The 15,770-nt window shown below is 32.0% G+C and overlaps 1 protein-coding gene across 2 annotated transcripts; it reads right to left on the bottom strand.

Annotated features, from left to right (window-relative positions):
• Positions 1-699: 699 nt before the first annotated feature.
• Positions 700-2,230, bottom strand: LOC106771656 (myb-related protein 305). Of its 2 annotated transcripts, none has more exons than XM_022784746.1 (3): positions 1,910-2,230; positions 1,445-1,562; positions 700-1,342 (listed from the first exon to the last, which is right to left on the bottom strand). In XM_022784746.1, the coding sequence occupies exons 1-3, from the start codon at positions 2,148-2,150 to the stop codon at positions 850-852; spliced, it is 852 nt and encodes a 283-aa protein (XP_022640467.1). In that variant the 5' UTR covers positions 2,151-2,230; the 3' UTR covers positions 700-849. The 2 variants fall into 2 exon arrangements, with proteins under 2 accessions (XP_022640467.1, XP_014513141.2); XM_014657655.2 differs by having other exon boundaries at positions 1,433-1,562; positions 1,910-2,218.
• Positions 2,231-15,770: the final 13,540 nt, after the last annotated feature.

Genomic DNA, 15,770 nt, shown 5'->3' with positions numbered 1-15,770 from the left:
ACCAAAATGAACCGAAATTGTTCCCATACTAAACAACAATGCACTCAAGTCTAATTTTTATTTGTCTTACAAAATGGAATTTCAACACATGCATAGACAATTGCTGATGTAGGTTACTTGTAATCTACACAAGTATTTTTAATCTACAATATCTTCAAAGATAACTTTTTAAATCATATTAAAAACATAAGAGAAAAAAGATGGAATAAACTAAATTATTGATTAAAGGTCGTTTATCTTGTAAAAATATTATAATCTATTTTCCCCATTAAAAAGATTCTGAATCCACTGCCATAGTATACCCCTGCATAGTTCAAACTAAATGATTCCAAGTATGTGAGAAGATTTATTAAAGGATAATGATATTTTAACAATATTTTTTAATATTTGTTTGTTTGAATTTATTTTAAAATAATATTTAAAACGAATCAATCATAAATTATCACTTATGCGTTATAAAAAAGTTGTTAAAAAAAATTATTAAAGAAAGTTTTTCTTTATTAAAATAACTCATGTGTTTATTTTAATAAGCTTTTGGGATAAATGCAAAGGGAAAGTTCCCTTTATGAGTTTCTTATTGCATTTTGGCTCTTCCTTATTTTCCTAGAAGCTGTAAAGTTGTCATTAGTGTGGTTGTTATCCAAAAGCAAAGTTCATTTCAGTTTTTATAAGAAAAAAATGAGACACTTTATTGACAGATTACAAAGTAAGTATATAATTTACTATTTCCATCAAACAGCTTCTGCAACAACAATTACTCATGGAAACTCCAAAAGTTGTAGATTTTTTCTTGGAGCATATGAAACTATGACTTAGATTAGATTAACCAAGGAGTAGTTTTCTAAACCATTAACAGAAGGGAGCAACTAAATTGTATAGACCGACTTTGCTTGCTGCACTAGCTACAGTGAAATTCCCATGATCCAAGTTCCACAGACCATCCAAAAAAGTTTCTTCAGGTGAGGTTTCTGCTGCAGAAAAGTTGCCATTGAGCATGGAGTACAAGAATCCTTGCTCTTCTGTGGTGTTTTGCTGCATGTTGATCATTTCCTGTCTAGATTGAGATGCTGCATAAGGTGCTCTACATGTGTTGTTATCCTCAAGCAAGGCCATGATGCCTTTCATGTCAAAGTTGAACTGTAGCTGTTGTTGTGCCTGATACTGTTGTTGCTGCTGCTGCAACTGTTGCTGCTGCTGAAATTGCTGCTTCCTCAGGACTCTATTTCTTGCCTTCTCAGCTGCATCAGAGGGACTTTTAGCCTTTTTCTTGAAATGAGTCCTCCAATAGTTCTTTATCTCATTGTCAGTTCTCCCTGGTAAACTCCTTGCAATTGTTGACCACCTGAAGTTTTTGGTTTTGTTGTTAGCAATCAAGAACTTGGAAAAAAATGCTGTAAAAGGGCAAGAGAATGAACATACATATAAATTTTACCTGTTTCCCCACCTTGCATGCAACTCCAGAATTATACTCTCTTCTTGTGGTGTTATCTGTCCCCTCTTGAGATCAGGCCTCAGATAATTCACCCACCTCAATCTGCAGCTCTTCCCATTTCTTTTCAACCCTGTCGATGAACAAACCAAAACAATACATCATTATGTACACTTTGACACATAATAATACACAGTTAACCTTATCCCTAATCACAATAATTTACAGTTAATAGAAAAAAGTACATTAATAGAGGAAGATAAAAGTTACAAAAGACCCTTTCAAACACAAACACAAAAAACTACTGTATGAATACATATCAGATCATAGAACAGTTTCTGCCATGCTGCAGTATAATTTTCAAAATGAAGATCTTATGTAGAGAAGAAGTTGAAAACACAGTTGGATTGTAACTTATAAGAGTGAAATTCAATGAAGTAAACAGTAAAAGAGTATTGTTGATCGAGTGTTGTTAATTACCTGCAAGCCTAGAAACAGAGTTCCATCTTCCTTCACCATGCAGTCTGACATACTCAACAAGCAACCTGTCTTCTTCAGCAGTCCATGGTCCCTTCCTCCATACCTCCTCTTCCATCACACCTCCACCACCTATCTGGCCACCCAAAACTTTCCCCCAATACATGCAGTAAGGGTTGTTCTTGGAGAAAAATGGTTTCTTACACTTTCTGTGACACTCAATTAGGTCTAATGTTTGATGCATGTTTTGGCTGTGGTGTTTGCTGCATATTTATACCTGAGATGTTTCAGTCAATCAAAGGTCACTTTCTTAACTTCGTATGATGTCTATCCACTTCACTGTTTAAGGTACTACGGGTAACACTTTTCTAAGAACATGTTTCAATAAACAAACCCTAGGGACCAAACTGACACTCAAAATGTTGCACGCTTCTCCATCAACCACCAAATCACCAAAATACCATTACACTTTTTCTCTCATTTAAATAATAATTACAACAAAACTTCCTTACTGTTATTCCATTATAATTCTAATTATTTGATAAATAAAAAATTAGTACTGCATATATTATAAAATAAAATACTAGATTCTGCTTTGTAATATTATTTCTTAAGGTGAAATAAATTGGGTAACAAGAGAAATATTTATATCATGAACACTCAAAATTCTCCTTTTTCCCTCCAACTATAAGTAATTTATAATCAATATAATAATTAAATTCAATTTAGAGATAAACAATAGCTCCCCTTATAATCTAGGGCAAATTTTTTTTGTGACAATGAGAGGTTTAGAAAATAGAGACTTTTAATAATGTAATAACTTGCTATTTTATTTTAATAAAGGGTGGTGATATATAAATATCCCATCCTAGTGATGTAAAATTTTATTTGAGAGATGAATCAATTAGAAAAATAAAAAAATTATTTGTTTATTAGGTGTTAAAAGAGGTAGGAAAATTAAAGGACTTACATGTAAAATTAATTTATGTTTAACACAAAGGCATATTTGGAAATTGAAGAATGTGTTATGCAATTAGGTGACATGAGTAGAGATAAAAGAGTAAGAATAATAATAATATGATACACTTTTACATTCATTTGACACGTGATATAAAGGTAAAATGGTTTAAAAAGTATAAAATTTTGTAGTTTTTCAATAAAGAAGAGAATAAAAAGTAAATAATGATAATGTCAAATGAATGTAAAAAATTTAAGTATCTCAACCAATCATTTCTCAAATAAAAAATGAAATAATATATATATGGAAAGAGAAATGTGATTGCCTGAGGACACCTGTAAAATAGGAGGATTGCACCTGGACACAAAACTAGAAGCTTAAGGAAGCATAATACAAGGTAAGAGACAAAAAAATATGGTGGTGGGAATTTTTAAAACAAGAAATTAGAAAAGGACTAATGATGTTTCCCCAGGTGTTGGATTTGCTTACTTCTGAAGGGGACTATAATCTCTCGAACTTCATTAAACTATAATATTGTTGGATACCATTTTCAGTATTGTCTGTATTTAAATGTTAGGGCTATCATGCCTTCGACGTCATCTAAGCTGACAGGTGTTGTCTTCTCATCATATTTTTGGAAAGATAGTGCTGGTCGAATGCTGGAACCATCAACTCTTTAATCTTTATATAATTATTAAATTACCTATTAATTTATTTATGCAAAATCTAAGATCTTTCGTGCACTAAAAAGAGAATGTTAACCTTTTTTTTTTCTTCCTTTCCCAGTTTTAATAAAAAAAAAATCCACTTTTTCTTTAAGTTTTTTTTTTCCTGGAAGATGTGAATTTTATTATTATCATTGCTGTGGTGATCCTTTTAACCTTTTTTTTCTTGTCTCATATAAGGAAATCCCCTAAAAGAAATCCTAATTACTTATTATTATACTCTGTCTTAAGGTAAGTGATGTGCCAAAAGTGAGATTAAATCTTATATATAAAAAAAAAGTAAAAATGCTTGAAGAATCATAGTTGGTGGAAATTAGATTTTGATAAGTTGATAAAATCGAAATTATAAAAATAAGTCGAGAAAAAAAGTCCTTTATTGAGATGGAAGTTACTTTTCAAAGTAAACTTTATTATGTGAGAATTTCATGAAGTGAAAATGTAGATAGGAGTTATTTGTTAATGAGAATGATATCCACAAATTTGATGGGAGTAGAAGTTACGAGGGTATTGAAAATTCCAACTACCAAGTTAACATATAGTTTTATAACAATTTCTGACGAGTAAACTTTCAACAAAACATAATATAGGTGCCAATAGATATCTATTTATGGGGATTTCATATAATTTTTGTAGGGTAACGAAAATATTACAGACAAAACCTCTTTTTGTAAAAGTTAAATACGGGAATGGAAAAGAGAATGTATAGTAATTGTTTTGGAATATAAGATCGAGGTCAATGGATAAGGTTTGATAAGTCGTTTGGGGTTTGAAAGTTGTCGTGTAATTCAAGTTTTAGTTCAACCACTCGTTCAACCCTTTAAAAGATACTTACATAAGACATTCTAATGCCAAAGTCAATTTAACGTTGTTCAATTCAAAAATTAATAGTGTAGTAAATGTTGATCACTTACATCCCTACCTCAAACTTGTATTTATAGGTTTCAAAGTGAACTTTTGATTAACATTGGCTTAATCATGGCCCAATCATGGGTAATCACACTTTGTCTCTAATTTGATCTACAATAAAGTTAATTGTGTTGGCTTATTGTCGACCGATTTGATTTCGAGCCAACCAGTCTCGATGTTGGCTCTTTCAATGATCCGAGTAAAGGTTGACCGGTCAGTTTGTGGCTGACTAGACATACGGTATAATAATGTTCCTGTTGACTAGCATTATAATTTTTTTTTGCAAATGAATGTTATATCTTGGTAACTTTTGTCTTCCTTTGTCCATTATATTTATTATATTTAATGTTCATTTGATTATATTATTTTACTCACTTTTTAATTTTGGTCTTATGTTGATGTTTGAATGATTTTATTATTTGTGTACTTATTCACTTCAAATTTAGATTATTATTGTTGTTGAATCGTCGATGTCCATATGTGCAATTCGAAAATGGTCTACTAAATATAGATCCAAATATATGATCGATATGAAATATTAACCTCCTTGAATAAGGAAAAAAAAGAATATTTAAGTATATCTTTAATATTATATAATGATATATGATATAAACAAAGTCCATCTATGTTATAGTAGAAAGTATGATCTTATAATCATTGTTTATTCATATAATTACTCAAAATTCCTTAATAACTTAAATATTAGAATCCTTGCAAGAGAGTTTTTCCCTTACGATGATAAATTTGACTACATGTCAACCTTCGAGTTAGTTTACTTTAGAGATAACTTAGTCAAATTCGATAATAACACCCAATTAATTATGTTTATAATTGCTTAATAAATAAATTTTCTTCAAAAGTAATTTTAGAATTTTATTCAATAACAAGTATTTGAATTCAATTTATATTTATTTTTTTATTCTTGACATTTCATTACAATGCGTGAATGTTTACGTTTTATCTTTCAACTATCAAATATTGCCTTTAAAAATAATCTTAAAATTGTTTTCATCAATGATGAATCTTGTTTTAACACAAATCGGTCCTAATACAAGAATAAAAATATTCCGTTATTCAATTAAACCCCACAGCTCGAATAGGAACTTTGATGGTTAAAAATCGAAATTATAGAACCCTCTTAATAAGATATTTATGGGAAATGTCTAGCAACCTACACCCAATTCTTAGATGGAAAGTCACCACGACAACCTACACTAAACTTCAAGAGAGAAATAATCGAAACACTAAGCCACATTGATTAATCATAGATGGATTTTTCTCTTATACCTATATATAGTACAAATTTAGAAGAAACAGATAAATATCAAATAGTTCCTTGCAATTATCTAGGCAATAAGTAGATGATAGTAACTCCAAAATGGTTGATATATTATCACTCTAATGTTAAACACATTAATACAAACAATTAATAAAAATTGAAATTATCACCTAGATAAATTACTTGAATTTACAAAATGATTCATATATTATATCACAACAAATGACTACAATGTTAAACACATTAATACAAACAACTAATAAAAATTGATTATGTATCTCCATTCTCATAAACTTATTCCAATATCTAATCAAAGACCCATGATGAATTATCTCTCTCCCCCAAAAAAAGTGAAACAATATGTGACATATTCTTGAAAATTTAGAATATCCACAAACACTTTTTTTACTAATTAACTCTTTTGTAGAAAGCACAAAATGTATTAACCCTTCTTTTTCAATATCTAATTAATTTTCTACATAATCTTCTCTATTTAAAGGAAAAAGGTTTAGTTTCCCAATTATTCTTATTAGAAAAGAGTGCTAGTCCTTCGAAGTAATGTGAATAGATTTTCTATTGATTTGATTTGCGAAAGAAACCAAAAAGATCCACCTACAGAGATATTGTCCAACGCTCAAATCTAAAGACAAAAAGTATATAAACAAGTAAATCCAAATCCAAGTATGTGAGATTGGGTGAACACTTTTATAGACAAAAGTGAATCAAAATTATAACACATGTAAAAATAGTAATTGATTAACAAATAAAATTAATTGACAGAATGTCTATTACTAAATTTATTATAATATATGTGTGTGTCAATTATCAAATTTAAAAGGATTTGTAACCTATTATATTCATAATTATATTTATTATATGAAAATAATATATATTAAGATATTATAACTATTTATTTTAATTATATTTTGTTGAGTAATACTTTTCACCTTGGATGGAGAGTAAGTATACACAAGTGCAAAATCAACATATAACGTTACATGTTTAACGGCCTGAATAACCAATGTTAAAAATGATTGTTGGCATTTTTGTAAATAAAAACGTCGAATGTCGAGCGTTAGAGGTTAAAAGGTTAGTGAATTTAATAAAAATTAGAGTGGGAGATTGAAAATTCATTCACTTTATCTCAGCGCACGAGACCCTCTTCTCTTCTCAGACTTTTCTCGAACGAAGTTTGACTACCATCACAGGTAATATTTCTTTGATTTTTTACAAATGCATGTTAATTAACTACTTTATGTATGATTTTCGTTTGCTTTGACCGATTATTTTCGTGCTCTTGTCCTTGACAGGTGCCTTCTGCTTTCTCTCTAACGGGGTGACCACACTTTATTTCGATGAACCCACCTTTTGAAAGTTAGTTTTCGTTTTCGTTTTGAAGAACTTATTTATTGAACTTGTTTGTTGTTTTTTTTTTTTGTTGAACTTGTTTATGATTATTTTTTGGTTGAACGGGTGTGTTCTTGTTTGGTTGAACTTGTTTGTTATTGTTTGATTGAACTTGCTTATTTTTTGTTATTATTCTTTGTTGTTGATCATAGTTCATGCTTCATAAAATACCAAAAACTAAAATGTGTTGTTTTTCAGCTTTTCAGATCCCGTAGAATTGTAAAAAAAGATCACAATTAATTAAATAAATAAATAATTAATTAATGTTGACAAAATTCGACGTTAAATTAACATCATATGTTGACAAAATTTGACGTCAATCTAACATCTCTTACAAATTTGGCGTTAAAAACCCAAATTATATGCTATTTTTTTTTAAGTGATACTAACTTTATACATAATCTAATAAAACTGTAGACAAATAAAAGTGAAAATTAATATTAAGGGATGATAGTCAAAAGTTCCTTATTAATAAATGGTCTTCTGGAAACACTAGTCATGCCAGAACATAACTCTATCCAAGTTAAACTATTTAAGCCGAAAGACAAATTAGATTAATTTTAAAACTTGTAACATGACCCCACAACATCCTAAAACCTTGATCATAATCTACTTTGAAAAGACACCCAAAACAACAAAACATTATAAATATACATATCAAATTATCAACACTACAAGGAATCACATGTGATCCTATCTTACCTTTCCTTTAATATATATATATATATAAATCACACACACACACAAAAAAACTTTTCTCTTAAACTGCTTGTTTCAGTAGAACTGTTGTACAAGTAATAGCCGTCCTTTTGAAAACCGTTTAAATTCAAAATTAGAATAAAATTTGGATTCATCTATGCTTGTAGATGTTAGAATTTTTTTAGTTTAGTTCTTAACTAATTAATATTACACACGGATTACTTGTTGAATCTACCAGATGTTGTTATATTAAATGAAATGAAAGGAAGTGGGATAATAATATATATGGTTATCAAAGTGGCTTTTTTTTCATTACTGTTTTAAAATTTTATTATGATATTATTGTATTTTTTTTTGGATAATTACTGTTTACACTTTTTATTATTATGATGTTATTGTATTTTCTTTGCTGAAGTATAAACATTAAGAAAATACATTAATACGTACATATTGGCAAAAGCAATTTATAATTGAAAATAAATTATTTCAACTAAAAGGAAATGTTTTTTTGTGAAGTGCTTTTATTAGGAATTTGTAAAGAATTTCAATTTAAATATATTAAAGTAATTTTAAACATATTTATAAATTCTCTTCATCTGAAAACATTTTTGTTAGTATATCATAAAGTTCACATTTGTTGAAAGAACATGAATCGAAAGATAAGAACAAATTATAACCAGGTTTATAAAGAAAAATGAGGCTAAATTAAATTATAAAATTGCTTAGAAGAAAACTTAAATAAAATAAAAATGTAAATGTTAAGAAAAACTAAACAAAAATTAACTACAAATTGAAAAGTAAGTCAAATAATAATAATTACATGATCAATAAACGAAAAGAGATTATCAAAACAACTAATGTAACTTTTTAGCTCTATTCAAACAAATTATAAGATTTTATTTGTATTTATTGTCAGAAATAACGTGACATTGAAATAATTATGAAAATATATTTTAAAATTTAATGTGTTATTGTTCAATTATAAAAAATTATCAAATTAAATTACGTTATTTATTTTAATTTTGTGGATTCTATAATATTATGTAGATTTAAAAACCCTGTCTACAGATTCACTCTAATGCTGATATTTTTAATATATACTAATATTAATGTATGAGTTATGGAATTAACATATAACGTAATAATTAAAATACATTTTCACTCGTACTTTTCCTTTACAGCATACATTTTTTTAGTAAGTATACTTGCATAAGAAATTCTATCCAATGATTTATTTTATCAAATAACTTTTATAAATAACTCTATATTGGAGTTGCTTAATAATTTATAATTGGTGTTAACATAATTTATGTGAAATGGAGAAGCTCACAAAATTGAATAACTATTTCGAATACGTTTCAGTGAAATAAAGTTTAAAATTGTTTTTTTAATGGAATTTTTGGATGAGTAATATGTGTGTGAGTTCTTCCATCATAAACTCGTTGGAGTTAACTCGATGACAAAACCCACTAAAATTTAGGTTGATATTTATGTTGAGTTGGATTGTCACTAAAGTGCGTGAAGCCAATAATTAAATGTTTAAGATATATTTTAGCTGATTACAAGAAAAGTGAGGCAAAATGTTATTTATATGATTGCATCCACATTGAAGATTTTCTTGAATGGAATATCATCAACAAAAAACAAAAAGTTATGTCTACACATTTATCATACACTCCTAAAGGTGTGTCTACTCAACGATTAGATTATGTCGAGCATGCGTCTAATTGTGGATATTAGTTAAAATTTATAAATATAATAAATATATATATTTATATGTAGTAATATGATTATTCTTGTTTAGTTATCATGGATATATATTTGTTTTTGTCGAGTAATGAAGACTCCTTGTTCCTTGTTTATCTGAGTAACTTTGTTTATTTTTTGTTAAAATACTTTCTTGTTGATGTTTCAAACCGTTTGGGGTATTTATTAAAGGCACTTCGATGTTTATGTTATTAATTAATTTAGACAGTAATAAGAGCAAAGTCTTAAATTTATAATTAATATGATCACCTACCTTTTATCTTTGACTTCTACTTTTTTTTTAGATGGGCCTAGATTATCAAAACCCTAATCATGGTTCAATCTCCACCTGAAGAAAGACCTCTTGGAATGGGTTGGCCGGTCCTATGTGGTGCGTAATGTGGAGGATGCCGCCTTGATCTGGCTGGCAGTCTGTAAGGAAAACAAGCGAGTGTATAATGGAAAAAGGGGTAGTGTCGAGAACTTTTTTTTCTTGTACACTTATCTCTTTTTCTAGATGTTTGTCAGTGTCCTTTTTACCAACTTTCGGACCACCGTGTTTAATTGAGAATTTAATTTGATTATAATTAACTTTTAATTTGGTTAGGAGATTTAAAAATAATCATATGATTAAACACAATAGGATTTAATTGAGAATGTAATTTGGTTGAATTTATTGTAAATAATCTAGAAAGGTCTTGCTTTTGATTGAGAATCTACTTTGATTAATTGTAAGATTGCCCTTAAATTAATTAAGAATGTACTTTAATTAATTTGAAACCCAAGCAATAATCAAATGAACAATAATATGTGGATAACCGATGATGAATCTATCTTGGAAAAGTAATGAAATTAGTCTATTTCATTATAATTGTTTATAAGTTTCCTATTTGTTCTTCAATTAAACTCAGAACATTCTGCAAACATTAATTTCATTAGCATTGTATAACATTTACTAACCTTTCAGAGTCTCCATAAGAGTCAAGTACTGAAAATAAATTCCGTATTCGTTGGGAAACGACTCAGGGTTACTTTAACCCTATCTAGTTTGCTAACTACTAACTTGACAATATTGAAGTTTCTTTGTAAAATAGTATTAATTTGATAACTTCAACGAAATATCAAGAGTATAAATACAATAGGATAATCCTTCAAAATTTGTTCTTCAAATTCGTCCGGTCTCGTTTTCTAGTCTCCTTCAGTGTCCTTCAACACCGTAGTCCCCTTGTCATTGTTGTGGTTTGGGAGTCATTTTTCCCAACTAAGACCAGTTGTGTTTCTCCCAATGGCTCTAGCCGGTCTTCGGTATTTGTTCACGGGTCGAGGTCTGCCATAGCCACCTCCGATCGGTTGGTTTTCCTCCTGACCATCTAGGGGTTAAGCCACCCGCGTAGCATTCTCTCATTGTTCTTTGGTCTGCCCGGACTGTGCATATCGTCCCCCTGCCGGACGGGTACTTCATGGTAAAGTGGGGGGTTGACACGATAGCTCCAAAGGCATTCAAACACGGTCGCCCTAGGAGGACATTGTACGAGGTATTGACCTCCACTAATAGAAAACGCACCTGCTTCTCCTCACTATGTCGATCAGTCCCAAGGCGAGTGCTCAGGTCCACGTAGCCTTGGGTATCCACCCTTTCGCCTGCAAAACCTATTATTTGCTTGTTATACTAGACGATTAAGCCATCCGAAATATCCATCTTTTGGAATGTCTTTCAGTAGAGAATGTTCATTGAACTGCCTTGATCGACGAGCACCTTGCTTATGTTGTAACGGGCTATCTCTACCATGATGACCATAAGATCGTCCGGGTCGGGATCAGGGGCATGGAAATCCTTATCTGTAAAAGTAATGGGGAGGCATGGTCCTCTTGGGCTCTTCCACTGCGTGGAAGGACTGCAAGGCCCAGACGTGGCACTTCCAAGGGGATGATGATGAACCCCCGCCCACAAACCCTCTCGAGATCGAGTTAATGTGCCCAGGCAACAGGCGGTCATGACTTCTACCTCGGCTTTGACTTCGCTGTCGTTTAGACCGGGAATGGTCATTCCAACCATACCTTGGTCTTTCGTGCTCCTTCGGCCTCCGCGGACTACGTGGCCATTGTACCGGTACCTCGGGGCGGTTAACCTTTACGTATTTCTTCAGGTGTCACGCTTGGATCAACGCTTTGATCTTATCCTTCAGAATCACGCACTCCTCAGTAGTGTGACCTATGTTCTTGTGATAGAGACAATGCTTGTTGTCCTCTTCCCCGGGTGGTGTCGGGCGTCGCTTGGGCACTTGAATTAGCTCGGTGCTCAGGGCTTCCTGCAATATTCTGGCACGAGAGGCGTTCAGTAGGATATACTGCTGAAACCTTAGTCCTCTGCTTAGCCCTTCCGGGCTTGTTCAACTGGTTGTCAAGTTTCTTCCCATCCGGCTTCTCACTCTGCACCTCCTGGTTTTCCTTCTTGTAGGATAGCTTCATCTCTTCTACCCTAATCTCATCAGCCACCCGTTCGTGCAAATCCTCCATATAGTTTCTGGGGTGCGCCGGCAGACACTATCTGAACAGCCCCGACTTCATGGCTGGTAGGATGTACTAGAGGGCGAACTCAAGGTTAAGGCCCTTTGTTCGTCGAACGAATTTTTGATAACGATCCATGAACGCCTTCAACGTTTACTCCTTTCCTTGTTTGAGGTTTACTATGTCGAAGATGGTTATGTCTTGAGTGCTATTGCTAGCGAACTATCGGTTGAACATGCATCGTAGACCCTCAAAGTTCTCGATAGAATTGGGAGGCAATGAGTTAAACCATTCTAATGCCTCCCCCTCCAATGATAGGGAGAACGCTCGGCACTATATGGCATCACTGCCAGTTCAGAACGGCATTGTGTTAGTAGAACTCTTGATGTAGGACTCTGGGCCGGTTGTTCCATCATACACCTTGGACTGTGGGTAAACAAATTGTTTTGATATGTGGACGTCCGTGATGGCTTGGACAAAGGCAGGAGAGCGGACGAACTCTCGGTCTTCACTACTAGTTTCATACTCACTGCGACACTTTCAGCATGATCGGCCTTAGCCTTACTCCCTTCGAGCTCCTGCTCGGTCGGTTTCCACGTTGGATCTAGCATACTACTATGCTCGGCTTGGTCTTCCTAGGCGGCCTTGTCGCGCTCCTCTTCCGCCTTCTCGCCCGCTCCTGGCCTCTTTTCTTTGACAATCTAAGTCGAGCACTCTGCTCGGATGGTCGCCACCTCTGCTTCGTGGTGCTACTACATTTCCTCCATTTTTGGTTGCAACATCCTGATCATTTCGGCGGGATCTTCTACATTCATGTTTCTCGTGGTCACCATTGGGTTTGTCAAGTCACTTAGCCCCACGGTGGGCGTCAAAATGTTTCAGTTATGAGGTTGAATCATTATTAATACCTTCACAATTTGTCCTTCAAAACCATCTGGTCTCGCTCTTTAATCTCCTTCAGTGTCCTTCAACGTCGTCCGGTATCGCTCACTGGTCTCCTTCAGTATCCTCCAATGTCGTCTGAAGGTGCACCTGTCAAAAGTTCTCCAACACTCAAGTCAGTGTACAGTCCGTACAGTAATTTTGGGACAATAGTAAATGCGTAGTAAATAAAAACCACCTACCTCTTACCTTTTACCTGTATTTATAGTTTTTTCCATGGACATGGGATTAGTGAAATCTTAATCATGGCCCAATCTTGGCCCAATGGCTTTAATAACTTCTTACCTTAAACCTGGCATAAGTATGATTACGGGTTCTGACCGACCTTCCGTCTTAGACTGTCCGGTTATGTCTTTACAAGGTGATCTTGTAGTCGTCCGACCCCTGAGACTGAAACGACACAAAGGTTAACATGAGGTGACAAGCACAAATTGAGATGGTCAAGTGTCGTCTGACCCATCTGGTATTGTTTTGGTTGCGAGGTCGAGTCACTACTAACATCTTCACAATTTGACCTTTAGAACCGTCTAGTCTCACTCTCTAGTCTCCTTCAGTGTCCTTCAATGTCGTCCGGTCTCGCTCACTAGTCTCCTTCAGTGTCCTCAAATGTCGTCCGGAGGTGCACTTGTCAAAGGTTCTTCGACGCTCAAGTTAGTGTATAGTCCGTACAGTAAGTTTGGGACAATAGTAAATGCGTAGTAAATATGAACCATCTACCTCTTACCTTTGACCTGTACTTATAGGTTTTGCCATGGGCCTGGAATTAGTGAAATCTTAATCATGGCTCAATCCCAATCCAATAACTTTATTCAATTCTTACCTTAAACCTGGCATAAGTATGATTACGGATTTTGACCGACCATCAGTCTTAAACCGTCTAGTCTTGTCTTTATAAGGTGATTTTGTGGCCGTTTGGCCCATCTGGTACATCTTAGTTTTTTCATGATTTTGGAAGACAATGTATGAATAAGTATATGATTTATTTATTCAATAAGAGAATTGTGCAAAATTTACGTAATTTTGATAGGGATTTATTTATTCATTAAGGAAATAAGTATATTAGTGTCATGATTGTGTTTTGAGACACGATTATAAGAATAAAAGTATTGGACCTTTCGTAGTTAGGAATAGAGAAATTTTTGTATGGTCCTTGTTTTCAAATTAAAAAAAAAAAAAAACTAGAATATATTTGATTTAAAGACATAAAATGTGTGTATATCACATATCAACACTTAATTTCGTCTAAGTAAATAAATTTGTTCTTAAAAAATAAAAAATGTTGAATCAATGGTTAAAAAAGACAAAAAGAGGAAATAAATCTTTATAAAAAATAAAAAATATGTTTTAATCAATGGTTAAAAAAGACAAAAAGAGGAANAATCAATGGTTAAAAAAGACAAAAAGAGGAAATAAATCTTTATAAAAAATAAAAAATATGTTTTAATCAATGGTTAAAAAAGACAAAAAGAGGAAATAAATCTTTTTAAGATTCTCAAACTTTAACTTTAGCACAAAAAGAATAAAAAAAGTTATATAATGAAATAAAAAATAATATAATATAATAATAAATACATAATAAAATTCAATTAAATTAAAAAAAATGAAAAAATATTTATAAACATTAAACATTAAATTTGAATGTTTAGAATGATTTTATATAATGTAGAATCAATTAGTTGTATTCTAGTTTAGATTTCAACATCGTATCAAATAATCATGTACTCGCAAATGTGCACTCCAAAATATTTTTAACACTTTTGTATATAATAAAAATATATATATAATAGAAAAAGTTCTTTTATTTAATTAATTAGTTTTCCATGGTTCCTTTATGTGGGGTTGGCCAAATCTTTCTTTTTGTTTACCAAAAGTCTCCCCTTTAAGAGAATGGAAATTCGTCATTTATTAAATTTGTATACAAAGTTTTCAAAAAATAAAAAATTGATAAAAATAAATAAAAAATTCATTTTTCAAATAATTTTTCTTTTTAAGAATTACGTAACTCATTAATTATTCATTATGAATGAAATTATGTAGAACAATTACATATAATATCATATTTACTAGAGCCGTCAAAATGGGTCACAACCCGCGGACCAATCTGGCCCGTCACGGGTTCGGGTCGGGTTGGGTTTGAAAAATACAATCCACTTATGTGCGGGTCAGATTTCAACCCGGCTTATGTGGGTTGAACCCGTGGTGAGCCGAGTTGGTCCACCAACCCACCTACCTAATTTTATTTTTTTAATTTATTATTTTATTTATGAAACCTTAAAAAATAAAATACTCTCTTCACTCGTTGTGTATACCAAAAAAGTAACCTCTATTCTCACAAATCACTCTCACGGTACTTGCTCTCATTTGACGGTAATTTCACCCTCACTTCACTGAAATTCTTCAAGGAGAAGGTAAAAACCCCTTCCTTAATTCTTCTCTTTTCTCCACATTTTTGTTTTCTCACTTCTCTTTCTTTTTTTTTTTCAAAAACCCGATAGGGGTTTGCGATTTTGTTTTTTGTTCTGGGGGATTTAAAGACATGGAATGATTTTTTTTCATGTTCTGACATGCTTGTATCAGATTTTGTTCATTTTATTNAAACAATTTGAGTATACATTATTTGAACAAGCTCTTTTTGATATCTTTGAATTTGGGAAATTATGTTACAGATTAAACTATTAATTTTTTGTTGATGTT

The sequence above is a fragment of the Vigna radiata genome, chromosome 8 (genome assembly GCF_000741045.1).
Source record: "Vigna radiata var. radiata cultivar VC1973A chromosome 8, Vradiata_ver6, whole genome shotgun sequence".
Classification (NCBI taxonomy): domain Eukaryota; kingdom Viridiplantae; phylum Streptophyta; class Magnoliopsida; order Fabales; family Fabaceae; genus Vigna; species Vigna radiata.
The sequence above is the reverse complement of the archived record's forward strand: the minus strand, read 5'-3'. Positions and strand labels throughout refer to the sequence as shown.

What these genes read in the sequence shown, in the direction of transcription:
- LOC106771656 (XM_014657655.2), bottom strand. Translation starts at nt 2,150, where the DNA reads ATGCATCAAACATTAGACCTAATTGAGTGTCACAGAAAGTGTAAGAAA. An exon ending in CTCTGTTTCTAGGCTTGCAG is followed by an intron (nt 1,563 to 1,909) that starts GTAATTAACAAC and finishes GTTCATCGACAG; the next exon opens with GGTTGAAAAGAAATGGGAAG. An exon ending in CATGCAAGGTGGGGAAACAG is followed by an intron (nt 1,343 to 1,432) that starts GTAAAATTTATA and finishes CAAAAACTTCAG; the next exon opens with GTGGTCAACAATTGCAAGGA.